Genomic DNA, 27721 nt, shown 5'->3' with positions numbered 1-27721 from the left:
GAATTTGACAGGAAGAGCTGTCAAACCTATAAATACTATAAGCCCCAAAACATAACTAAAACTTCAAATAAATTAAAAATGAAACATCACATTTTTTTAAATAACTATAAATTACATGAAATAACTATTTTAAACAATTTAAATTTTTGAAAAAATTAATTACATTTTCTAACGGGGCTAAAAATAAACTTACCTTTCTTTAAAGTATTTAAAAATAATAAACCTGTGGGGAAAAATGTTTTCATTTTAATTAATTCACCACTTACCTTGTTAAAAGCAGGCCTTGTGCCTGCTTTTTAAAAGTGTAACTGCTGGAGACTTACCCTTCTGGAGAAACCTGCAAAAAAAACGTAAGTTCGATGCGCACGCGCTGCCTCTCCGGCACACGCGTTCCACCTGTCAACCCCTTCTTTCAAGGGAACGGAAGTTCCGGTTTCCCGCGCATGCGCAGTGCATGCACGAAACCGGCACTTTCGTTGGGCCTACGCGTGAGTAACCAGTGCGTACTCACGCGTGGGGACCCGAATTTCTGGGCTTATGTGGCGAAATGTGAAGTTATCCACTTTGGTAGGAAAAATAGAAAAGCAGAGTACTTTTTAAACGGTAAGAGATTGGGAAATGTTGGTGTCCAGAGGGACCTGGGTGTCCTTGTACACGAATCACTGAAAGTTAACATGCAGGTACAGCAAGCAATTAAGAAAGCAAATGGTATGTTGGCCTTTATTACAAGAGGATTTGAGTACAAGAGTAAAGACACCTTACTGCAATTATATAGGGCCCTGGTGAGATCACACCTGGCGTATTGTGTACAGTTTTGGTCTCCTTACCTAAGGAAGGATATACTTGCCATAGAGGGAGTGCAACAAAGATTCACCAGACTGGTTCCTGGGATGGGGGGTGGGATTGTCCAATGAGGATAGATTGAGTAGACTAGGCCTATATTCTCTCGAGTTTAGAAGAGTGAGAGGTGATCTCATTGAAACATGCAACATTCTTTTCACCTTAAAGATGCAATATTACATATAGGTGAAACAAATTTCCTGGCTCCCCTGGCCCCCCATGGACTTCAGATCTCCAGTTAGAACTGAAGAAGAGAAAATTCTGTTGTACTTACACAGCCCAAAGGTCTCTGAAGTTTCAGTGTTTCATAATTCTGATTAAGTACACAATGGTGAAAGATTTTGTATTTCCATCACCCCACCTGTCCTAATGTCTCCTTCTGTGGCTCGGTTTCAAATTTTGTCTGATAACGCTCCTGTGAAGCATATTGGAACGTTTTACTACGTTAAAGGCGTGTTATAAATGCAAGTTGTTGTATTGGAAACTGGTGTTTTTCTATCGTGCTTGTCTGGTATACCGAATACTGCTCTGATCATGTAAATTTATTAGTACCTACCATAAAATCCATGTATTCTGACTGATTTATAGAACCACCTCAGCATTGGTCTTCATTTTGAAATTTAGTAAGGCTACACACCTTCCACTTCACCTTTAGCTATTTTGAAACATTGTATGAAATGGATTTAGAAATGTTAAAATGTTGTCACATCAGTGATGTTGGCATGTTATTGCCAAGCGTGCTTATTTTCCTAGATGACAGGTTTACTCTCTCTCGCTGTCCTATATTGGGGATTCTGAATGCTGTATGATCTAAGGATGCCATCTGCAATACCTACATCTTCAATGGGGGAAGTAGTGACCAGGCTTTAAGGTGACCTTCCTTCCAATCCCTAAACCAGTTACAATAGAGGCAATATCTTTCAGAGCTAGTGCATGTGAGTGGGCTGATCAGTGTTGCCCAATATCTCTTGGAACCTAAAATATTACACTTCACAGTGGGTACTCTTCCCAAACCCCCAAAAGAGTTGTATCAGTGTGCTTTCCCTCTCTTTTCAACAGCGGTTCTCTCAATTTGTATTTTTGAAACATGCAGGACTAATTATTGCCTTCAAACTCCTGTGGTTTACTCAATTCTCATATTGAGCTGAAAGACCTGCAATGTTATAGTGTGTAATATACCTTCCAGTGATGATACAACTTATTTTTATTCCTAATGGGGCATCGTTTCATAGCTGTTGTATTCCACAAAGTGTGTTTCCAATTTCGGCCATTGTTGGTGGTGAGGTATGAATGGGTGTCTCTCCCACCCAATAGCCTAGGGAGGTGAAATGGTTGGAGATATCGATCAACGAAGGTAGTAGGAAATGTACAACAATGGTCTAATGTTACTTGTCTTCCAAGTTATCTTTTCATGTGGGCAACTACCTAATTTTGGAGTTGTGCCATTAACCGTGAACAGGAGCATTGATTTAGCTCCCATCTGCCACATTAAACAAGGTATTCGTTCAAACTGGCATATATCCCAGAATGGTTTTAAGAAGAAAAATTACAAAGCATCCAGCTCCTGAACAGCTTGGCTTACAAAATAAAAAGGTACTATAAATAAAGGCTGTTCTACTCAAAAATAGCGTGTTTCTTGTTCTAACTTGTTATGTTTAAGATTGTTTTTGGTTTATTAATTAGATGGTCACAGAAAACCAGATGTGTCTATGGGGAGCCATGATCCTCGAACAGCAGTACAACTGAGGAGCCTTACTACGGTTTTAAAGCGCCTGAAAGAAATAATGGAGGGCAAAAGCCAGGTACAGTATATAGTAAACAAGGAGTTAGGTTATGAATCTAATGCAGCGCATAAAGGCAAAAGAAAAAAACAAGCTCAAGAGGCAGGAATGGGTAAAGTAAGGGGAGATATATGGGGACGCTCAAAAGGATTACATAGAAACTTGCAAGAGACTAAGCACCACAGAAAAGGTTCCATCAAAATTAAGCTCGTAACCAAACTGGAAGATATAAAGAGGAGGTAGGCAGAGCATTTCCATGAAATAGTCAGCGGATGATCTGAGATCCGCCATAGCAAACTTAAAGAACAACAAGCCACCCGAAGAGGAACACATTAATGCAGAATTACTCAAGGAAAGTGGAGAAGAGAACTTGATTGCCATCCTACGTTTAGTTAATTGTGTGGGGAAACACCAAAAGTTTGGACAAAAGGAATTGTTACCAAGCTTCCCAAGAAGTGGGAACGGAAGTGATTGTAGCAACTGCTGTGGTGTAACATTACTAAGTTCTTTGGTACAATTGCTCTCAACAGAATTAGGGCGGCCATTGTTGGCCTACTCCGAGAAAAGGGAAAGTGTACTTCAGAGAATGCAGATGCCACTATTGCCTATAACAATCCAGGAGAGAAGATGGACTTCAATTGGTCTCATTCTGAGAATGTCTGATGCAAGGATCCCTAAGTGGACATGGAATTGGAAGCCAAGGGGGCGAAGAGCAAAAGATTGACCAAGAGGAACTCCAAGCAATACAATAATGGATGAGGCTGCAGTGCACTTGCAACTAGGGGAGCTGGAGGCAAAAGCCCAAGATAGAATTGTCTGGCATTGATCTGCTACTGCCTTATGTGCCTCAATAGCACAGGAAGAATAACAATGAATGTGCTACACTAATTGAGAGAACCTGTATTCTGCCTAGCATTCAATCCTGTTGATCAAATTGTAATGCTCAATAGTTTAAAGATCTGAATTTATTTCTTCACCTTTGTTAATGGACTGCGGAGTAATGTCCAAAATTGAGCAAAGACTATTGGTGAGCTTGATGTTGTGTTAACATTGAAGCAGATCTTCTGATGATAACATGAAGTAACATAGTCTATGAAATAACAATTATTTAGATAGTGACTTAGGGTTTCAAACATTTGGGTTTACTAGGCCCATTTGTTAGAATTTCAAATAGTGTGCTTCAGATTAATAATACTACTTCATATGGCTAATGTACATAATAAGGATATAAGAATTAGGAGCAGGAATAGGCCCCTCGAGCCTGCTCTGCCATTCAATAAGATCATGGCTGATCTTCACCTCAACTCCACTTTCCCGCCTGATCCCCATATCCCTTGATTCCCTAGAGTCCAAAAATCTGTCTATCTCGGTCATAAATATACTCAATGATTCAGCATTCACAGTCCTTTGGGGTAGAGAATTCCAAAGTTTCACAACCTTCTGAGTGAAGCAATTCCTCTTTATCTCAGTCTTAAATGGCTGACCCCCTTATCCTGAGACTATGCTCCCGAATTCTAAACTCTCCAGCCAGGCGAAACAACCTCTCGGCATCTATCCTGTCAATCCCCCCCAGAATCTTGTATATTTCAATGAGATCACCTCTCGGTCTTCTAAACTCCCGAGAGTATAGGCCCAATCTACTCGATCCTCCTCATAGGACAACCCTCTCATCCCAGGAATCATTCTAGTGAACCTTCGTTGCACCCACTTTAAAGTAGGTCTATCCTTCCTTGGGTACGGAGACCAAAACTGCAAACAGTATTCCAGGTGTGGTCTCACCAAAGGCCTGTACAATTGTAGCAAGACTTCCTTACTCTTGTACTCCAATCCCCTTGCAATAAAGGCCAACATGGCATTTGCCTTCCTAATTGCTTGCTGTACCTGCATGCTAACTCTGTTTCTTGTACGAGGACACCTAAATCTCTGAACACCAACATTTAATAGTTTCTCACCATTTAAAAAATATTCTGTTTTACTGTTCTTCCTACCAAAGTAAATAACCTCACATTTCCCCACTCCATCTGCCACCTTCTTGCCCACTCGCTTAACCTGTCTATATCCCTTTGCAGGCACTTTGTGTCCCCCTCGCAGCTTACTTTCCCACCTAGCTTTGTATCGTCAGCAAACTTGGATACATTACACTCGGTCCCTTCATCTAGGTCATTAATATAGATTGTAAATAGCTGAGGCCCCAGCACTGATCCTTGTGGCACCCCATTAGTTACATCTTCCGTAACAACCTTTTATGTGGCACCTTATCGATTGCCTTTTGGATATCCAAATATACTACATCCACAGGTTCTCCTTTACCCTGCTTGTTACATCCTCCAAAAACACTAATAAATTTGTTAAAGCACGATTTCCCTTTCATAAAACATTGTTAACTCTGCCTAATCATATTATGATTTTTTAGTGCCCTGTTACCACTTCCTTAATACTGTAATGGATTCCAGCATTTTCCTGATGACTGATGTCAGGCTAACTGACCTATAGTTCCCCGTTTTCTCCCTCCCTCCTTTGTTGAATAGCGGGGTTACATTTTCTACCTTCCAATCCACTGGGACCATTCCAGAATCTAGGAAATTTTGGAAGATCACAACCAATGCATTCACCAGCTCTTTTAGAACCCGAGGATATAGGCCATCGGGATTTGTCGACTTTTAGACCCATTAGTTTCTCTAGTACTTTTTCTTGGCTGATATTAATTACTTTAAGTTCCTCACTCTCATTAGTCATTTGATTCCCCACTATTTTTGGTATGCTGTTTGTCTTCTACTGTGAAGACATATAAAATATTTGTTTAATGTCTCTGCCATTTCCTTATTCCCCATTATAATTTCTCCTGTCTCAACCTCTAAGGGACCAACGCTTATTTTTACTGCTCTCTTCCTTTTTGCATACTTGTAGAAGTTCTTACAATCTGTTTTTATCTTTTTTGCTAGTTTACTCTCATTCTATTTTCTCTCTCAATTTTTGGTCATCCTTTGCTGGTTTCTAAAGCTCTCCCAATCCTCAGGCTTGATACTATTCTTCGTGACCTTAAAAGCCTCCTCTTTTAAATCTAATACTATCCTTAACTTCTTTAATTAGCCATGGATAGATCACTCTTCCCATGGAGTTTTCTCAATGGAATGTATATTTGTTGAGAATTTTGGAATATTTCTTTAAATATTTGCCACTGCTTATTTACCATCATACAGGAAACTTTGTTATATCCGGCACTGACGGGACCGAGCTGTTGCCGATCTATCAAAACTGCCGGACATACAAAGTTAATGTTGGAGCATACGGAGGTTTTCATCTCCGTATCTGACAGCAAACACTGTTGCTTAGCAACAGCTTGTAAACAGTCGGCCCGTACCTTGGAAGCATCTCTAGCTTAACAACAGCTTCAGAGAGACTTTCCAGAGCCCGACTGTTGAAAACAAAGCCACGAGAAGAAAAACAACCTAACAAAACGGCTCCTGATTTCTGCCGGTAGATCGAGGTTTCCGGACATACAACCTCCGGATAAACCAAAGTTTCCTGTACCATTTAATCTAATTTCCCAATCTACTTTAGCCAACTCGACCCTCACCATACCTATATAATTGGCTCTAATTAAGTTTAAGACTCTAGTTTCGGATTTGTGTATGCCACTCTCAAACTCGATGCGAAATTCATATGATCACGCTTCCCCAGAGGATCCTTTACTATGAGATTACGAATTAACCCTGTTACACAATACAAGATCTAAAATAGCTTGTTCCCTGTTTGGTTCCACAACGTATTGTCCTAGGAAGCTGTCTCGAATGCATTCCATGAACCCGTCCTCCAGACTACGTTTGCCAATTTGATTTGCCCAGTCTATATGAAGATTAAAATCCCCCATGATTATTGTGTTACATTTTGTTATAAGCTCCTGTTATTTGTTGATTAATACTCTGTCCAATGGTATAGCTACTGTTTGGGGGCCTATAAACTACTCCCACCAGTGTTTTCTGCCCCTTGTTGTTTCTTATGTCCATTCGTATTTCAGTTAGATCTACTTCCTGATATTCGGAGCCAAGATCCTTTCTCACTACTGTACTTGTGCCATCCTTTTATCAGGGCTACCCCCCCCCATCGTTTCCATTCTGCTTGTCTTTTTTAAACATCAAGTACCTTGGAATATTTCGTTCCCAACCTTGGTCACCTTGCAACCATGTCTCTCTAATGGCTATTAGATCAAACTCACTTATCTCTATTTGTGCCACTAATTTGTCTATCTTGTTATGAATGCTTCGTGCATTCAGATAAAGAGCCTTTAATTTGAACTTTTTACCATTATTCCCTGCTTTTGTCTTATTTGCTAATGCACTATTACAGTTAAATACACACTCCCTTCCTATCACTCTGCTTATCTTTACCCAAATCGCTACGCTACACTGCTCTATTGTCTTAATTTTTCTCTTTAGATTTCTAAATTTCCCCCCACCTGACCACTCTTTCCCCCCCCCCCCCCCCCACAAAGCTTTTTAGTTTAAAGCCCTGTCTACAGCCCTAGTTATTTGATTCACCAGGACACTGATCCCAGCCCATTTTAAATGGAAGCCATCCTAATGGTACAGCTCCCTCTTTCCCAGTACTGGTGCCAGTGCCCCATGAATCGAAACCCCTTCCTCCCACACCACTCTTTGTGCCAAGCATTTAACTCTCTGATCTGCTTGTCCCTATGCCAATTTGGACGTGACTTTGCCCTCATCCACACAGGCAGCAAGAACCTCGTACCTGTTGGATAAGGGCAAAGGCTGAGGCTCCTCCAGCACGGCACCTGGGGTCCCCCTTAACTGCCTGAGTCGCAGTCACACCCTCCTGTCCCTGACCACTAACCAGATCTGTACCATTACCTAACCTAAGGGGTGTGACTGCCTCCTGGATCAAAGTTTCCAAGTAATTTCCCCCTCCCTGATGCCCCGCAATGTCTACACCTTGGACTGTAGCTCAACAACTCTGAACTGGAATTCTTCGAAATGCAGACACTTGCTGCAGATGTGGTCATCCGGGATCGCGATGCTCTCCATTTACTCCCATATGCTGCAGTTGCGGCATACCACCTGCAATTCCAGCCCTATATAACTTTGTTTTATTTATTTAATTAATTAAAGTTTGTGTTTATTAACTTAGCTTATAGTTTTTTAACTAATTACTAGATCTAGTTTAAGTTATAGGTAGACTAAATTAAATACTTACGTGGAACACAAACCATTACAAGTATTGGAGACAAAAAGCAGCACCGCCCTCCCCACTCTCTCCAAATTTCCAACTTTAACACTCTGTTTAAGACCACTTTGTGCAGGCCACATGTAGATGTAGAGCAACAACTATAATTTTACATTTAGGTGGTTAAGTTAGGAGTAGCGGAGTGTATTGCTGTGTTGCCTCCTTCGTATTTGTGAATCAACATTGAGTCGTTATATGTTCCCTGGTCTGTTCTGGGTGACCACAGTTGCACACTGGAGAGTTTTTAATTCTCCATTTCTGCATCAAGTATCCGCATCGGCCATGATTTGTGCGGATACGGTTTAGGCTTGCCCAGAAGCTTTGCGGAAGATCGAAGCCAGGGATCTTCCATGAGGTGTTTGTTTGTGACGACTTGTCAACGCCATTCGGCTTTCCAAGCATCACCAGGGTTGAAGTTGCATTGTCGAAAGTTAAGCGCGTGGGTCCAAAAGAGCTGTGCAACTTCATGCGGTGGTGAGGGACGTTGCTGAAACCCTGGTGGATGGGGAGATGTTAGTTTTCCACGATTCGCTGGACATCACTGAGGGTTGCGGCATCACGACGAATGGATGGGAGAGCGATATGCGGCAGCATGGGCAGCCAGGGTGTTGGGGTCGACTTGAGGGTTCCAGTGATGCACCGCATTGCAGTGTTAAGTTCGACGTCAACAAGTCGAGCGTGGCAACTTCTGGTCCATACTTCTGGTCCGCACAGTATCCTACTACGGAGTACACAAGGACCATCGCTGATGTCCTTAGCGCTGATGCTCCCCAGCTTGCGCTTGCCAGTTTCTAGAACAGGTTGACCCTTGTCTTCGTCTTGGCAGCTAACTTCTTCAGGTGGTCGTGGAAGGTTAGTGTACGGTCCAGCTTCACCCCGAGATAGGTCGGCGTGGGATCATGTCGCACAGTATTGCCGCAGAAGGTCACTTTCAGGGTGTGCTTAGCGGTCCTGTTATCAAGATGGGATGCAGTGACTGTTGTTTTGTGGGGTATTGGCTTAATCCTCCATTTCTGGAAATATTCCTCCATGGTGTTTAGGACCCCATTCAAGGTGGACTTGATCTCGTTGATCTCTTTTGATCTCGTTGAAAGTGGCTGCTTGCGTTGCCTGGGCAAGGTCATCCGCATATGCAAATTTGTGACTTAGTTGACAGCATGTCGCTCGTGTAGACATTGAAGAGGATCGACGTGAGTATTGAGCCTTGTGGCAGTCTGTTGTTGAACCGGGGCAAGCTGACTTTGTTGCCCAAATGGACACGCAGCCATCTATTGCTCAGCATCATCCATAGCAGGCAGTGTTTTGAGGCAGGTGATGTTCCCTGCCCGCTTCAGCATCAGGTCTTTAATCCAGACCATGTCATAGGCTGATGACAGGCCTACAAAGGTTGCGCTGGTCTTGGATTTCATCTGGAACCTGGCCTTGGTGTATGTTGCAAGTGCCAAAACTTGGTCGCAGCAACTGCATTTAGGCCAGAATCTCGCTTGTTTCGGGATCACTGACTCAGTGAGATGGTTGATTCTGTAACAGATGATGCATTCTGGGAGGTTGTAGGTCGTGCACTGGAGTGATATCGGTCTATAGTTACCCAGGTCATCGGCCAGTTTGCCCGGTTTGAGTATGGCAATGACTATCCCCTCTCGCCATGCTTTTGGGATGCATCCTGATTCCAAGCTTTTGGTGTATAGTTTTGCCAGCCATTGAAGTCCCCCGGAGTCTAGTTGAAGAAATAATTCTGGGGGCATTACCATCTCCGCCGGCCGCCTTCCCTTTCCTCATTGCGACTAAACCCTCCTTCACTGCATCTGTGCTGATGGCGGTGGGGTCTTGTGGAGGGATTAAGGTCATTGCCTGGTGTAGTTGACGATAGATCTCTTGCTTGGTGTTTTTGCCGAGTAGTCCTTTTGTGCTCTCTGCCAGTTTGGAGGCTATGGAGTTGGGCCGGACTCCTGAAATCCGATATTCTGTCAGATTAGTGGCTCCAAGGCGTTGTAGTAGGGCCCAGGCATGGCAACTAGAGTGTGTGAAGTCCAGACCTTCAGCACACTCAATCCACCGCTGGCATCTGGCTGAGTCTACAACCTGCCCGACTGGTTGTACTGCCAGAGCAGGTCCTGGGTTGCTTTGTCCATGGATACGGTAGTGGTTGGCCTGTAGGTCAATGGAGACTTGGGTTTCTTGGAGTGTGAGAACGTGAACAAGTAAGGAGTGTGATGGAATACTCTCCACTTGCCTGGATGAGTGCAGCTGCAACAACACCTCAAGAAGCTCGACACCATCCAGGACAAAGCAGCCCGTTTGTTTGGCACCCCATCCACCACCATAAACATTCACTCCCTCTGCCATCGGCGTACCGTGGCTGCAGTGTGTACCATCTGCAAGATGCACTGCAGCAAGTCGCCAAGGCTTCTTCGGCAGCACCTCCCAAACCCGCGACCTCTTCCACCTAGAAGGACAAGAGCAGCAGGCGCATGGGAACACCACCACCTCCAAGACACACACCATCCTGACTTAGAAGTATATCGTCGATCCTTCATCGTCGCTGGGTCAAAATCCTGGAACTCCATACCTAACAGCACTGTGGGAGTACCTTAATCACATGGACTGCAGCGGTTCAAGAAGGTGGCTCACCACCACCTTCTCGAGGGCAACTAGGGATGGGCAATAAATGCTGGCCTTGTCAGCGATGCCCACATCCCATAAACAAATTTGTTCCAGGACCTATCTGGCATGTTGTTTGGCACTGAAGAGGGCCGTTATGGTGGCTTGAGTTGTTGCTCTGAAGACTGGGATATCGTTGATCGATGTTCGGTCGCCGGAATGAATAGCATTAGTCGTGATTTCTCACTTGACAGAGTGGGCCGTGTGAAGGCTGCCATCTTCCACTTCAGATTGATGTATGCTGATTTAGCTGCAGGAAAGATTGATGCAGCTGTTTCTGTTTTTGTGTATTTGTTTCATTATAGAGTACTTTTGAAATTTTGATGGTGTTTGTCTAGTTACTGTACTAAAGTAAGTTGACCTTCCTAAAAGTATCAACGGTAAATTAGGACCACATAAGGCAAGGCAAAGTGGCAAGTTGGATCCAAAATTGACTCGAGGCAAGAAACAAAGGGTAATGGTTGAAGGGTGTTTTTGTGACTGGAAGGCTGTTTCCAGTGGGGTTCCACAGGGCTTAGTACTGGGTCCTTTGCTTTTTGTGGTATACAGTATATCAATGATTTGGAATGAATGTAGGAAGTATGATTAAGAAGTTGCAGATGAGACAAAAGTTAGCCGTATGGTTGATAATGAAGACGACGACTGCAGGAAGATATCAATGGACTGGTCAGGTGGGCAGAACAGTGGCAAATGGAATTCAATCTGGAGAAGGGTGAGGTGGTGCATTTGGGGAGAGCTAACAAGGCAAGGGCATACACTATAAGTGGTAGGACACTGAGTAGTGCAAAAGATCAGATGGACCTTGGAGTACATGTCCTGCTACCTTCAGGGATCTGTGGACAAGTAGATAAGGCAGACCTGTGTGGGAGCAGCAGCGGGACCTGAGAGAAGGCGGAGCGGCCATAAATGCGGTTTCAACAGAGTGCTGCGAGTTGGAAGCTTACCAATCTTGCAGACCAGCGGCGGTGTTCCAGAGCCACGTCACGATTCAAAGTGACGCGGGCAAGAGGAAGCAGCTGATTGGGTGAGTGCGGCCAGGTTAAGGTTAATAGTTTATAAAGTTTAGAAGGTCTTAATTTTTGTGGTTATTGTTTCTAAGGTCTCTGTTATGTAGTGGGGAGTGTTAGTAAACAAGGGCCCTCGAGTATATCATTTAATTGTAGTGTAATTAGTGGCTTTGATTTGATTTAATTTATATTAATTAAAGGGTAAGTCATGGCAGCACAGCTCCGCTCCGTGGCATGCTCCTCCTGCACTGTGGGCAATCAGGGGCACTTCCTGTGTCCCTGACGACCATGTGCGCGGGAAGTGTATCTAGCAGCAACTGCTGGCAGACCGCATTGCGGCGCTGGAGCTGTGAATGGATATATGCTGGAGCATTCGCGATGCTAAGGACGTCGTGGATATCGCGTTTAATCAGTTGGTCACACCGCAGGTAAAGGCTGCACAGGCAGGAAGGGAATGGGAGAGCTATAGTGATGGAGGATTCTATTGTAAGGGGAATAGATAGGCATTTCTGCGGCCGCAAACGAGACTCCAGGATGGTATGTTGCCTCCCTGGTGTAAGGGTCAAGGATGTCTCGGAGCGGCTGCAGGGCATTCTGGAGGGGGAGAGCGAACAGCCAGTTGTCATGGTGCATATAGGTACCAACGATATAGGTAAAAACCGGGATGAGGTCCTAAAAGCAGAATATAGGGCGTTAGGGGGTAAATTAAAAAATAGGACCTCAAAGGTAGTAATCTCAGGATTGCTACCAGTGCCACGTGCTAGCCAGAGTAGAAATAGAAGGATATTTCAGATGAATACGTGGCTAGAAGAATGGTGCAAGGGGGAGGGATTCAAATTCCTGGGACATTGGAACTGGTTCTGGGGGAGGTGGGACCAGTACAAACTAGACAGTTTGCACCTGACCGGGACCGATGTCCTAGGGGGAGTGTTTGCTAGTGCTGTTGGGGGGGGGGTGTAAACAAAAATGGCAGGGGGTTGGGAACCTGTGCAGGGAGACAGAGGAAAGGGAATCAAGGATAGAAACAAAAGACAGGAAGGAGAAAAGCAGAAGTGGCAGTCGGAGAAATCAAGGGTGTAAATCAAACATGGCCACAGTAATTAATAATTCTAAAAGGTCTAAGTGTGTTTTTTAAAAAAAAAAAAAGCTTGAAGGCTTTGTGTCTTAATGCGAGGAGCATTCATAATAAGAAACATGGCTGCAGGGTGACCATGACTGGGAATTAAACATACCAGGTTATTTAACAATCAGGCAGGAAGGGAGGGGAGGTGGCGTGGCTATGTTAATAAAGGAAGGAATCACTATAATACAGAGAAATGATATTGGGTCAAAGGAGCAGGATAGTGAAACAGTTTGGGTGGAGATCAGGAATGATAAGGGGAAAAAAACACTAGTGGGCGCAGTCTATAGGCCTCCGAACAGTTGCAACTCTGGGTGGAGTATTAATCAGGAAATAGTTGAGGCTTGTAATAAGGGAATAGCTATAATTATGGGGGATTTTAACTATCATATTAACTGGACAAATCAAATTGGGCAGAGCAGCCTTGAGGATGAGTTCATTGAGTGTATTAGGGATGGGTTTCTTGAGCAGTATGTAACTGAACCGACCAGGGGGCAAGCAACCTTAGATTTGGTCCTGTGTAATGAGACAGGATTAATTAAAAATGTCCTAGTTAAGGATCCCCTTGGAATGAGTGACCATAACATGGTTGAATTCCATATTCAAGTAGAGGGTGAGAAGGTTGGATCTCAAACAAGCGTGCTGAGCTTGAATAAAGGAGACTATGAAGGTATGAGAGCGGTATTGAGAAGCGTGGACTGGGAAAATAGATTAAAGGGTAAGACGGTACATGATCAGTGGTGTACATTTAAGGAGTTATTTTACAACTTCCAAAAAATATATATTCCACTGAGGGGAAAAAGGGTGTAAAAGAAAAGATAGCCATCCGTGGCTAAGTGAAGTAATTAAGGATAGTATCCGACTAAAAACAAGGGCATATAAGGTAGCCAAATCTAGTGGGAGGATAGAAGATTGGGAAGTCTTTAAAAGACAGCAAAAAATAACTAAAAGTTTGATTAAGAAAGGGAAGATAATCTATGAAAGTAAATTCGCAAAAAATATAAAAACAGATCGCAAAAGTTTCTATAGTTATATAAAAAGAAAAAGTGTGGCTAAAGTAAATGTTGGTCCCTTAGAGGATGAGACCAGGAAATTAATGGTGGGAAACATGGAGATGGCAAAAACGCTGAACAAATATTTTGTATCAGTCTTTACGGTAGAGAACACTAAGAATATCCCAACACTGGACAAACAGGGGGCTCTAGGGGGGAGAGGAGCTAAATACGATTAAAATCACTAAGGAAGTGGTACTTGGTAAAATAATGGGACTCAAGCAGGATAAATCCCCTGGACCTGATGGCTTACATCCTAGGGTCTTGAGGGAAGTAGCGGTAGGGATTGTGGATGCATTGGTAATAATTTTCCAAAACTCCCTGGACTCAGCAAAGGTCCCGGCAGATTGGAAAACTACTAATGTAACACCCTTATTTAAAAAGGGTAGTAGGCAGAAGGCTAGAAACTATAGACCTGTTAGCCTAACATCTGTGGTTGGTAAAATGTTAGAGTCCATTATTAAGGAGACAGTAATGGGACAATTGGATAAACATAATTTAATAGGACAAACTCAGCATGGTTTCATGAAGGGGAAGTCATGTTTGACAAATTTGCTTGAGTTCTTTGAGGAAGTAACATACAGGGTGGATAAAGGAGAACCAGTGGACGTAGTGTATTTAGACTTCCAAAAGGCATTTGACAAGGTGCCACACAAGATTATTGCTCAAGATAAAAAAAAATCACGGGATTGGGGGTAATATTCTGGCGTGGGTGGAGGATTGGCTCTCTAACAGAAAGCAGAGAGTTGGGATAAATGGTTCATTCTCAGACTGGCAATCAGTAACTAGTGGTGTTCCGCAGGGGTCAGTGCTGGGTCCCCAACTCTTTACAATCTATATTAACGATTTGGAGGAGGGGACCGAGTGTAACATATCAAAGTTTGCAGATGATACTAAGATGGAAGGGAAAGTAGTGAGTGAGGAGGACATAAAAAACCTGCAAAGTGACATAGACAGACTAAGTAAGTGGGCAGAGATTTGGCAGATGGAATACAATACTGGAAAGTGTGAGGTTATGCACTTTGGCAGGAAAAATCATAGAGCAAGTTATTATCTTAATGGCAAGAAACTGGAAAGTACTGTAGTACAAAGGGATCTGGGGATCCTGGTGCACGAAACTCAAAAAGTTAGTATGCAGGTGCAGCAAGTGATCAAGAAGGCCAATGGAATGTTGGCTTTTATTGCTAGGGGGATAGAATATAAAAACAGGGAGGTATTGCTGCAGTTATACAAGGTATTGGTGAGACCGCACCTGGAATACTGCATACAGTTTTGGTGTCCATACTTAAGAAAAGACATACTTGCTCTCGAGTCAGTACAAAGAAGGTTCACTCGGTTAATCCCGGGGATGAGGGGGTGGTCATATGAGGAGAGGTTGAGTAGATTGGGACTCTATTCATTGGAGTTCAGAAGAATGAGAGGCGATCTTATTGAAACATATAAGATTGTGAAGGGGCTTGATCGGGTGGATGCGGTGAGGATGTTCCCAATGATGGGTGAAACTAGAACTAGTGGGCATAATCTTAAAATAAGGGGTTGCTCTTTCAAAACTGAGATGAGGAGAAACTTCTTCACTCAGAGGGTGGTAGGTTTGTGGAATTTGCTGCCCCAGAAAGCTGTGGAAGCTACATCATTAAATAAATTTAAAACAGAAATAGATAGTTTCCTAGAAGTAAAGGGAATTGAGGGTTACGGGGAGCGGGCAGGAAATTGGACATGAGTCTAGGTTCGGAATGGTCATGGCCCTGTGGATAGTGGAGCGGGCCCAGGGACCGTGTAGCCTGGTTCTGCTCCTACTTCTTGTGTTCTAATTCTGTGTTAGATTTCAGGAGATGGTTTTATTCCTGTTCCTGGCTGGGGTGGAGATCGCCTTTACAGAAGGTAAGTACTGTAGAAAATATAGGGACAGAGTGATCTCCTGGAAGAGTTTCGATCGCCTAGATGGGTCGGAGAGGAATTTCCCAGATTTTTTCTCCCAAATTGGCCATTGAGTTTTTTATCTGGTTTTTCGCCTCTCCCGGGAGATCACATGGGTTCGGGTGGGATGGAGAGTGATAGAAGATTTGAGGTTAGGATCAGATCAGCCATGATCTTATTGAATGGTGGAGCAGGCTCGAGGGGCCGATTGGCCTACTCCTGCTCCTATTTCTTATGTTCTTATGTAAGGTGGATGAATTAGCTGCGCAAATAGATGTAAATGGATATGATATAATTGGGATTGCGTAGACATGGCTCCAGGGTGACCAAGGCTGGGAATTCAACATCCAGGGGTATTCAATATTCAGGAAAGGCAGGAAAAAAGGAAAAGGAGGTGGGGTAGCATTGCTGGTTAAAGAAGAGATTAACAGAATAGTAAGGAAGGATATTAGCCCTGATGATGTGGAATCTGTATGGGTAGAGCCGAGAAAAACCAAGGGGCAGAAAACGTTAGTGGGTGTTTTATACAGACCCCCAAACAGTAATGCTGAGGTTGGGGATGGCATTAAACGGGAAATTAGACGCGTGCAATAAGAGCACAGCAGTTATCATGGGTGACTTTAATCTACATATAGATTGGGCTAACCAAATTAGTAACAATACTGTGGAGGAGTTCTTCCTAGAGTGTATATGGGATGGTTTCCTGGACCAATATGTCGAGGAACCATCTAGAGATCAGGCCATCTTAGACTGGGTATTATGTAATGAGAAAGGATTATTTAGCAATCTTGTGCGAGGTCCCTTGGGGAGGAACGATCATAATATGATCGAATTCTTCATTAAGATGGAGAGTGAAGTAGTTGACTCAGACTAGGGTCCTGAATTTAAATAAAGGAAACCACGATGGTATGAGGCACGAGTTAGCTAGGATGGATTGGGGAACGTTACTTAAAGGGTTGACGGTGGATAGGCAATGGCAAACACTTAAAGATCGCATGGATGAACTACAGAATTTGTTCATCCCTGTTTGGCATAAAAATAAAACCAAAAAAAGGTGACTCAACCGTGGCTAACAAGGGAATTGGGGATAGCATAAGATCCAAGGAGAGGACATAAATTGGTCAGAAAAAGCAGCAAACCTGAGGATTGGGAGCAGTTTAGGATTCAGCCAAGGAGGACAAAGGGATGAATTAAGAGGGGGGAAATAGATTATGAGAGTAAGCTTTCAGGGAACATAAAAACTGACTGTAAAAGCTTCTATAGATATGTGAAGAGAAAAAGATTGGTAAAGTCAAGCGTAGGTCCCTTGCAGTCAATCAGGAGAATTTATAATGGGAAACAAAGAAATGGCAGACCAATTAAATACATACTTTGGTTCTGTCTTCACAAAGGAGGACACAAATAACCTCCCAGAGATGTCTGGGAACATAGGGTCTAATGAGAGGGAGGAACTGAATGAAATCAGTATTTGTAGGGAAATGGTGTTAGGGAAATTGACGGGATTGAAGGCCGATAAATCCCCAGGACCTGATAATCTACATACTAGGGTACTTAAGGAAGTGGCCCAAGAAATAGTAGATGCATTGCTGGTCATCTTCCAAAATTCTACACACTCTGGAACAGTCCCCATGGATTGAAGGGTAGCTAATGTAACCCCACTATTTAAAAAAGGTGGTAGAGAGAAAACAGGGAATTGTAGACCGGTAAGCCTGACATCGGTAGTGGGGAAGATGCTAGAGTCCACTATAAAAGATTTAATAGCAGAGCACTTGGAAAACAGTGACAGGATCGGACAAAGTCAACATGGATTTACAAAAGGTAAATCATGCTTGACTAATCCTACTGAAATTTTTTGAGGATGTAACTGGTAGAATAGACAAGGGAGAACCAGTGGATGTGGTGTATTTGGACTTTCAGAAGGCTTTCGATAAGGTCCCGCATAAGAGACTAGCGTGTAAAGTTAAAGCACATGGGATTGGGGGTAAGGTACCGACTTGGATAGAGAACTGGTTGGCAGACAGGAAGCAAAGAGTTGGAATAAACGGGTCTTTTTTCGAGTGGCAGGCAGTGACTAGTGGGGTACTGCAGGGATCGGTGCTAGGACCCCAGTTATTCACTATATATATTAATGATCTAGATGAGAGAACTAGATGTAATATCTCCAAGTTTGCAGACAACACAAAGCTGGGTGGGCATGTGTGTTGTGAGGAGGATGCAGAGAAACTCCAGTATGATTTGGACAGGTTGGGTGATTGGGCAGATGCAGTATAATGTGGATAAATGCGAGGTTATCAACTTTGGTGGCAAAAACAGGAAGGCAGATTATTACCTGAATGGTAATAGATTGGGAAAAGGGGAAGTGCAACGAGACCTGGGTGTCCTTGTGCACCAGTCGCTGAAGGTAAGCATGCAGGTGCAGCAGGCGGTTAAGAAGGCAAATGGTTGGCCTTCATAGCGAGAGGATTCGAGTACAGGAGCAAGGATGTCTTGCTGCAGTTGTACAGGGCCTTGGTGAGACCACACCTGAGTATTGTGCGTAGTTTTGGCCGCCTTATGTGAGGAAGGATGTTCTTGCCATGGAGGGAGTGCAGCGAAGATTCACCAGACTGATACCTGGGATGGCAGGAATGACATATGAAGAGAGATTGGGTCGATTGGGCTTGTATTCGCTAGAGTTTAGAAGAATGGGAGGGGATCTCATTGAAACTTATAAAATTCTAACAGGACTAGACAGACTAGATGCAGGAAGGATGTTCCCGATGGCGGGGGAGTCCTGAACCAGGGGTCACAGTCTAAGGATAAGGGGTAAGCCATTTAGGACTGAGATGAGGAATTTCTTCACCCCGAGAGTGGTGAACCTGTGGAATTCTCTACCACAGAGGCAGTTGAGGCCAATTCATTAAATAGATTCAAGAAGGAGTTAGATATATTTCTTAAGGCTAAAGGGATATGGGGGGAAAGCAGGGACAGGGTACTGAATTTGGATGATCAGCCATGATCTCATTGAACAGGCTTGAGTGGCCGAATGGCCTACTCCTGCTCCTATCTTTTATGTTTCTATGAAGGCATATGGGCTACTTGCCTTTATTAGCCGAGGCATAGAATATAAGAGCAGGGAGGTTATGCTTGAACTGTATAAAACACTAGTTAGGTTGCAGCTAGAATACTGCGTGCAGTTCTGGTAACCACATTACAGAAAGGATGATATTGCACTAGAGGGGGTGCAGAGGAGATTTACGAGGATGTTTCCTGGGCTGGGGAATTTTAGCTATGAAGAAAGATTGGATTGGCTGGGGTTGTTTTCTTTGGAACAGAGGAGGCTGAGGGGAGACCTATTTGAAGTGTATAAAATTAAGAGAGACCTAGTTAGAGTTGAGAGGAAGGACTTACTTCCCTTCGCAGAAGCGTCAATAACCAGGATTTAAAATAATTGGTTGGACGTTTAGAGGGGATTTGAGGAGAAATTTTTTCACCCAGAGGGTGGTGGATGTCTGGAACTCACTGCCTGAAAGGGTGGTAGAGGCAGAGACCCTGATCACATTTAAAAAGTACTTGGATATGCACTTGAAGTGGCGTAACCTGCAAGGCTACGCACCAAGTGCTAGAAAGTGGGATTAGGTTGGATAGCTGTTTGTCAGCTGGCACGGACAAGATGGGCTGAATGGCCTCCTTCTGTGCTGTAACTTTCTATGATGAGATAGGCATGTATATTATGTCACATCTTTCAGAAAATATGGATGCAACCGATGTATGTGGTTGTTAGCTTAGTTCCAACAATGCCTGACTTAAGTTAAGCAGTCAAATTGGTTTCAAGTTTCATCAGTTCTCTGTCATTCTACTTGATTAAACCAAAAAAAGTGATTTTGCATAGCTTACCTCACACACAAGAACTGTTTTTGTTGACTGTGTGAAAGGTATATTAGAGTTGCTGCTATTCCTCCCATTTATTTTAATATTGTGCAAGAACCCCTGCGAGTCCTTTCTTTTTTAAAGCTAATTTTGAGGTGCCAATCATATGCTCAGTTTAATGGTAGCCAGCCGGATATGGATCTGCTTGCATTTTTACAGCCAGTAGAACTGCCATGGAGGATCTCAGTGAAGCCACCTTTCTACTTGAAAAACAAAATTTCTTCTTTTTAGAGGAGATATTCAAGACAAAAATATTTACCATGTTTCTTCTGGTGGTATTTTAGATTAAAGTATTTTTCTTCCCTTTTTTTCTTTCCTTTCCTCTTGAGTTTTGTTTACCCTTAAAATTGCCAGCGCTCTCAGCTGAAAGATAGCGTTAAAAAAAATGTAGCAAGTGTAAACTTGGCTCACTTTTGGTAGTACTTTTGCTACTGAGAAAACATTGTGGGTTTGAGTCCCACTCCAGGGTAATGTAGGCTGACATTCCAGGGTAATGTAGGCTGACATTCCAGTGCAATACTGAGGGTGCTTCATTGTTGTCGATTCTGTCCATCAGATGAGACACTGAACCGAGGTCCCATTTGCCTGTTCCGGTGATTCAGGTGGAAGTTAAACATCCTGTAGCACTATTCAAATGAACAGAAAGTTCTCATTGAAACTTATAAAATTCTAACAGGACTAGACAGACTAGATGCAGGAAGGATGTTCCCGATGGTCGGGGAGTCCAGAACCAGGGGTAACAGTCTAAGGATAAAGGGATAAGCCATTTAGGACAGAGATGAGGAGGAATTTCTTCACCCAGAGAATGGTGAACCTGTGGAATTCTCTACCACAGAAGGCAGTAGAGGCCAATTCATTAAATATATTCAAGAAGGAGTTGGATATATTTCTTAAGGCTAAAGGGATCAAGGGATATGGAGAGAAGGCAGGAACAGGGTACTGAATTTGGATGATCAGCCATGATCTCATTGAATGGCGGAGCAGGCTCGAGGGGTCGAATGGCCTACTCCTGCTCCTATCTTCTATGTTTCTCCTGGTGTTCTGTCCAACATCTTTCTGTCAACCAATGCCACCAAAAAAGAAAACTAATGACACAGCTTATTTTATCAACACCCATGGCAACAGAGTGGTAGGATTTCCATTTAAGTTTTCCTAAATGCTGAGAGAAAAGGAAAACTGGGGGAAAAAAATTGCAGTGGCGATTAAATAGTGCTCTAAGAGGTATGTGAATAAACTTCCTGCATGTCCTGCTTGAAGGGGAGGAATAAAAAATATGAATAGGGGCTTCTTGGAAAGGGCGAGGGGGAAAGTACATTTTTAAAGTCAAAACTTCATTCAGTCCTGCTACATGCAGTAAGTGGGGACATGCATAGTTGTATGTTAAGTTCCCAAAGAAGGGACAACTGGAATGTTGAGGTAGTTTACTTGTAACAGAATGTGTCAAGAATGTGTTCATTCGTATGCATGTATGGAGATACTACTGTGCTTTATAATAGTTCTGGATCAATGAATCCTAGATTATTACCTGTGTTTTGCAATACAGGATACTGACCTGAAGCAGTACTGGATGCCAGACAGTCAGTGTAAAGAGTGTTATGATTGCAATGAGAAGTTTACCACCTTTAGACGTCGACATCACTGCCGTTTGTGTGGACAGATCTTCTGTAGTCGCTGTTGCAATCAAGAAATTCCTGGAAAATTCATGGGTTATGCTGGTATGTAAATAGTGAAGCCAATTTAAGAGATTAAATCCTCTATGTGCCAAGGATTGATCAATTTAAGCAACTGAATAGGGCAAATGATAGTCATGTGTACTTTATGGTGGGTTAAATAACTGGATAAATATAACAAACAGGTTCCCAACATGCTTTTAATTTATACAGTGGATGGAAAAAGAAATGATCAGGCATGATTAAAGCATGTAAAAAAATAAACTGGTGGCAAAATTTAACCAGAAAACAAGTTGTTAAATTAATGGAGACACTTTACTGTAACTAACATTATTTAAATTTATTGGGCAATTTTTTGGGGGACATTGTATGGTCTGCATTGTTTGTGGATTCAGGTGCTGCCATGTATAGATGTTAGAGGAGCAATTGAGAATTGTAATCCTTCAGTCTTTAGAACTTTTATTGGTACCAAATGCAGTTGGTAAAATTGTTTAATGTACAATTTACTGTAGCATGCAGGTGATTGATGTATACCAGTAGACATTTTCCGTGTTCTGGAGCATGTATATGAAGAATGCAGTGAATGAAATTCACTCACTAGTCTTTCTCGTGGGTAGAGCAATTATGCCTGTGGTGTGAAGTATTTTTCATGTGCCTAGTTTGGCATATCTAACACTAATGCTTGTTTCAAAAAAGGCATATTAATAAAGTAAAGGACAAACTGCCTTGTTAACATTGAGGATAAATGCTTGTAGCTTACCTATTTAAAACTCATATTAGAGCTGATCTGTAGATCCACTAACTTTTTGAAATGTATGTATTTACTGTAGGTCTGCAAACTATTCTAAATTGATTTAATCTTTTCAGGTGATCTTCGAGCATGTACTTACTGTCGTAAAATAGCGTTGAACTATGCACACTCCACAGACAGCAGCTCCATTGGTGAAGATCTAAATGTTTTGACTGACTCAACGTGTCCTGTATCCATATTGGATCCTAGTGAACCTAGAACTCCTGTAAGTGGAAGGAAAGCCAACAGAAATATATTTTTGGAAGAGGACCTTGCTTGGCAGAGGTATGAGAAATATTTTTGGGGGCACATGTTTGCACTGGCCTTTTACATATGTGATGTGGGTTTAAGTCCAAGGGAGACTGGTAAAAGTCTCACCCCTGGTTGCTACAAGAAACGATATGTGAAATTAATTTATGTAATATCAATCTAGTTCCCAATATGTGTAGGTCCACAGTACAAATTGATAAAATAACCGTCTTGCTTTGACTATAATGCTAAATGATTTAAGGAATAGAAAGACTCACATTGGTGCAATCGGAGCCACTCTCCTTGGTTAAGGCATACTGTTTGATCAGAATATTTTCTTTCCCCTGGCTTAAGTTATACTTAACTTTGGAGTATTTGATACTGATAATTGGGTAGAGAGAGTGGGAAAGTGTTCTATTCTACCTGGCACTGGTATCCCTTACAATGAGCAAAGATTCTCCAAAATATTTACAGTTTGAAAAGCTTTTGCCGGATGCTGCATGACCTTTAAGAACAGCTGAAGCTGAACCAAATGACCTAATGTTGGAGATTTTTAAAACTTTTTTTTAGTTTTTCTGTTTGTCTCTTATCTCTCTCCCTTAATCCTATCTGTATTTCCCAATCTTTATTTTGCTTTCTGTACATGATTTTAATCTATATATTTCCTGCTTTATACTTCCTAGTTTGGACTCTGCATGTCTCAGTGAGGATTCTTCAATCTGTTTGGTTGAAGAGCCTCGCTGTTGCCACAGACACCACAGATCCCCTGTAGAGGGTGCCGCACTAAAACAGAAGCTGGATTAGTGGAAATCTCCACTGACAAGTCTACAAAAAATCTGTGGGCAGTTGTCAGCGAGGTGAATGACAAAAACCGTTCTTTGCCACTGAGAGCAAAATCCAGGCCAACGAAAATCCATGTTGTTGCTATTTCTTCCTATCACTCATTTTTCACAAAAGTGGCAGCTTGGAAGTATCTTGTGGTGTCCTAAAAGTATGACCCATCATTCCTTGGATGGGTCCCATATTTGAATTTGAGAAAGTTGATGGTAGGATCTTGAACCCATGAGTTCATGCAATCATAAGTTTCTCTCTCTTGAGTGTTACATAGAACAAGGTCTTGTGTATAGTGGATATGGGGAAGGTCACGATCAAGATGACATGGTTAGAAGTTCTTAGTAGGATAGTATTTTAGGTGATTTTCCTCTGAAAGGAGGGGACAAGGAAGAAGACCAAGGGGGAAAAATTCAGTTGTTTGCGCCTCCTGTTAGTACCTTAAGAGGGCACTAATGGGGCACAAAGCAACTAGTGCCCGGGCGTGGCGATGTTTGCGCCGCTCGCGAAATTAACTAGACATTTTGTAGCGGCGCTAAACACTGCTGCCACGATCTCTTGCGCCGGCAGATCGTGACGTCGGTCAAGTGCGTAGTGCCCCGGACCGGATATTGAGTGGCACCCCCTGCCTTACCGCCTGCCGCTAGCAACGACAGGTTGAGGGGAGCGTTTTGCAGTCAGAAAGGGACTGGGGGAGCGCTATTTAAAGGCGACCGCTTCCTGCCTTTTTTCGTTGGTGACATTTGTGCACCACGCATTCTGAGAGAGAGAGAGACTTCTGGAGAGATTCAACGCTGTGTGAAGGAGTTTTGCATACTGAGCAGCACTTTGCAGGCTCATTTTGATTTGCCCTTCCTTGTATCTATTTAGAAGAGACTGTGGGGGCTGCACTCAGCTCTTTCCCTGGGTGTCTCCATTGTTCTTTCCAGCAGATTTGATGTACAGGTCTCTCCAGGCCAAGATTCAAGGCTGCAATGAGCAGGGTGTGGATGGAGAGCAAGAACAACCCTCCGCTTTAAGATAAAAACAGAAAATGCTGGAGAAACTCAGCAGGTCAAGCAGCATCTGTGAAGAGAGAAACAGAGTTAACGTTTCGGGTCGATGACCATTCGTCAGAACTCCCCTTTAAGAATTGGCCGGTGCCAGTGTGTCTGTGTTCCATTGCTGACTGATATCACATGAGCTTCGCCAGCGCTGTGAGGTAGCGCTTTGCGCCTTAAGACAGATGTGAAGTGCCTGATTTAGCGCTCCAATCACCTCCAGGGGCGATAGAAGCCAAGTTTGCTGTCGGAGGCGATAATTAGCGCCAGGCGCTAAACTTTGCGCATGGCCGATAATAGTGCCCCAAACGGGGCGATACCGAATTTTTCCCCCCAAGAATATTAACACACTTTTAATCAGAGTTTTGTTTAAAATTGGGCTGGAAGTCAAGAACTCCAATTACAAAGAAGCAGCCAAGATTTTCCCAATTACCAATGTTGCTGATAATGTGCCAGTCATTACAGTACATCTTTTGGATGGCTCCTATATACCATATGATGATAACAATGGTGAACTGCTTTGTGTGGTAATATGCTGTTTAGTGTTGTAAATTTAACTTGTATAACATTAATTGGGTTTGGAGCGGACTCATGGAATGATTACCTGGGCCTTACTGCTTTTGATCTGTAGTTTTAAGCATGTGTGATTCATCTGTTAAATTTTAAACTCTGTAGTTAAGATAGGGCAGTAAACATTTTAATTTTGGAATTGATTACATCATCTTTTTCTTTTAATTAGCTTGGGCCACCAGGATTCACAGAATACTACTTTGACAACACGCCTCACAACTGTGCAGGAAGATGTGGGAAAGTCACCTGCACGAAAAAGGTATGAAGGAAAAAAAAAAAAAAAAATTATGTTCCTGTTTGCTATAACTTTTCTCGTTTGTGACCTTTTCTGTTTTTATTGTAGGAAATCACAATTTAAGTGTTCATTTAAAAAAAATCACAGCACAATGTATAGAAATGTAATCTTGGCTTTTATTGCAAGGGGGATGGAGTATAAAAGCAGGGAAGTCTTGCTTCAGTTATACAGGGTACTGGTGAGGCCACACCTGGAATACTGCGTACAGTTTTGGTTTCTATATTTAAGAAAAGATATACTTGCTCTCGAGGTAGTTCAGAGAAGGTTCACTCGGTTGATTCCGGAGATGAGGGGGTTGACTTATGAGGAAAGGTTGAGTAGGTTGGGCCTCTACTCATTGGAATTCAGAAGAATGAGAGGCGATCTTATCGAAAAATATAAGATTGTGAGGGGGCTTGATCGGGTGGATGCGGGGAGGATGTTTCCACTGATGGGTGAGACTAGAACTAGGGGGCATAATCTTAGAATAAGGGGCTGCCCTTTCAAAACTGAGATGAGGAGAAACTTCTTCACTCAGAGAGGGTAGTAAATCTGTGGAATTTGCTACCTCAGTGAGCTGTGGAAGCTGCGACATTAAATAAATTTAAAACGGAGATAGACAGTTTCCTAGCTGATAAGGGAATTGGGGGTTACGGGGAGCGGGCAGGGAAGTGGACGTGAGTCTAGGTTCGGATCAGCCATGATCCTATTGAATGGCGGAGCAGGCCCGAGGGGCCGTATGGCCTACTCCTGCTCCTACTTCTTATGTTCTTATGTAAATAGTTTTAAGTCCTCAAAGCTCAGTATCAGGGATTTCCTCCCATCAAGCAAAACATTTTGGCTGTAAGAGGCCATATTGGAGGAACAAATATTGAAATGAAGCGACAATCTTCCCCCCTCATTAATTTTGAAAACTTAAAAATACAATTTTCTTCTGTTTTTAGTCTTATAACTGCTCTCAAAAGCATTTTAAAAATGTGACCATAAAGAGTTCAATGGCATTGCATTTCTATTGTCAACTTTGATTCATCAGTATGACCATTGAAATACTATATTGATGTTTTAAATATTAAACACTGAATTATCAATTCTGTTGTAGAGTTTTTTTTAAATAAGGAAAGTGCAGGGAAAAGGGATGGAAAGAGAGATACTTTCAATATGAAGTACGCTTCCCCTTCCATCTCTAACTTTTTAACTACCATACCTTGTATCTGCTTAGGTAGCTTTTAATTATTTTGTTTTTTTGGGTCTTAACTCACATTTGACATTGCTGTAACATGTGTTGCACAGAAAATCTACATGAATTTATTTTTTCCTTTGAATTCAACAAGTGAGAGCTCTTGGTAGTGAAATTTTTTCTTTGATTTTGCTTTTCATTTTTTAAAATATAGTAATAACTTCAGATGACCAGGGCCTATAACACCAAGTGGAAAAATATACATGCTCTTTTATTTCGTTTGACCATTCACATGTATTGTGTTAATAACCCACTGAGTTTAGATTAGCTGCAATATCATTTAAATTGTAGATTTTCCTTGTGTTCCTGCCCTTTTTTAAAGTTGGGCTCTTTAAGGAAGGATCTCCTCCATCGGCTGATTCATGTAGGATGCCGATAAGCAGCCTTTGCTGCCTATATGAGATCTGAATTTGATGTTTCACAAGCCTTTGAGCCACTGCATCGTGTGACCATTAAATTCTAACACAAAAAATAATGTTGCTTTGGTTTTCACCAGGAGAATGGGTGAACTTCAGGTATTGATCAGTTTAATAGGACCTCCATCTGACATGAGAATAGGGTTGTTCATAGGCTTCACCGTAGAATTATTGTTCCTTTTAAACTCATAGCATAAATTCTGCAATGTGGATCCACAACTTGTATTAAACTTGTGTTGAAAGGATTTGGTCAATTTGCTAAACAAAATAGTTGTCTCTACTCCACAGAGTGAGGACTCTTTGGGCTCTGTTTTTTGAGTGGAGAATTGCCAGATGCTTGCCACTTGAGATGAAGGAAGTGATTATAAAATATTAAAACTCGCTTTATCTTGGGCCTGTCCCAAAAATGTTTATCTACAGAATATCTGTAAAACTTCTTATTTGGAGCAATCCCAGTACTTTTCTCAAATGTTAATGTTTTGGATCTCACTGCTAAAGTAATTTGCTTTATGATCAATGCTTTCAATATAGCTGTCTCATCTCACCCAAAAGACCCACCCTCTTGTTCTTGAGTGTACTACTAAGTGAAGAATCCTGGTGGCACTTCCAATGAGTTAGATAAGATTACCCAATAGTTTAGCAAATAAAGACACAACTGTTATTGTGCTCTCTGTCTGTACTGAGTTAACTGATCTCAACCAGGGAAACAGTTGAGGCACTGTAATTGGCCTCCATTCCTCTAGGCATGAATTGTGAAAAAAATCGACCAGGATCCCTGCCCCTGTTCACGATCTAATTTTGAAAAGTAGGCAAGGGTGGATGCAGGGTGACTTCATGATTGCCTTGGTGGTGATGACCTCCACAATCATAAAGCCTGCTGACATTCTATCTAGGCTCTTGTGTTCAATGGTCACTTGAGCGAGGTATCAGAGGATGGGGTTAGTACTTTCAAGTGAGGAGAAAATAAGCAAAAAACAAAACAGGAGTACCAGTTTCCTAGGAAACCTCTTCTATGCCAGCCCAATAGTTTATATTCTGTCCCTTTTCAGAAAGATCAATTATGTATTATTGTGATGTTCATTACAGTTGATTTAGTTCAGTTTTTGACATTATGTT

At 42.4% G+C, this 27721-nt stretch overlaps 1 protein-coding gene across 4 annotated transcripts in view; it reads left to right on the top strand.

Moving 5' to 3' along the window:
• The window catches only part of pikfyve (phosphoinositide kinase, FYVE finger containing), a 180198-nt gene that overhangs the window by 54236 nt on the left and 98241 nt on the right, over positions 1-27721 (top strand). For all 4 annotated transcript variants that reach the window (XM_085985714.1, XM_085985715.1, XM_085985713.1 and 1 more), the window contains exons 4-7: positions 2524-2642; positions 21072-21243; positions 22066-22273; positions 24848-24937. In XM_085985714.1, the coding sequence (XP_085841840.1) occupies positions 2524-2642; positions 21072-21243; positions 22066-22273; positions 24848-24937 (589 nt within the window). The remainder of the gene's footprint in view (positions 1-2523; positions 2643-21071; positions 21244-22065; positions 22274-24847; positions 24938-27721) is intronic.

This window comes from Somniosus microcephalus, chromosome 4, assembly GCF_052327205.1.
Source record: "Somniosus microcephalus isolate GS21.2 chromosome 4, FLI_Smic_1.0, whole genome shotgun sequence".
Taxonomy (NCBI): domain Eukaryota; kingdom Metazoa; phylum Chordata; class Chondrichthyes; order Squaliformes; family Somniosidae; genus Somniosus; species Somniosus microcephalus.
Note: the sequence above shows the minus strand (reverse complement) of the source record. Positions and strands in the feature narration are given on the sequence as shown.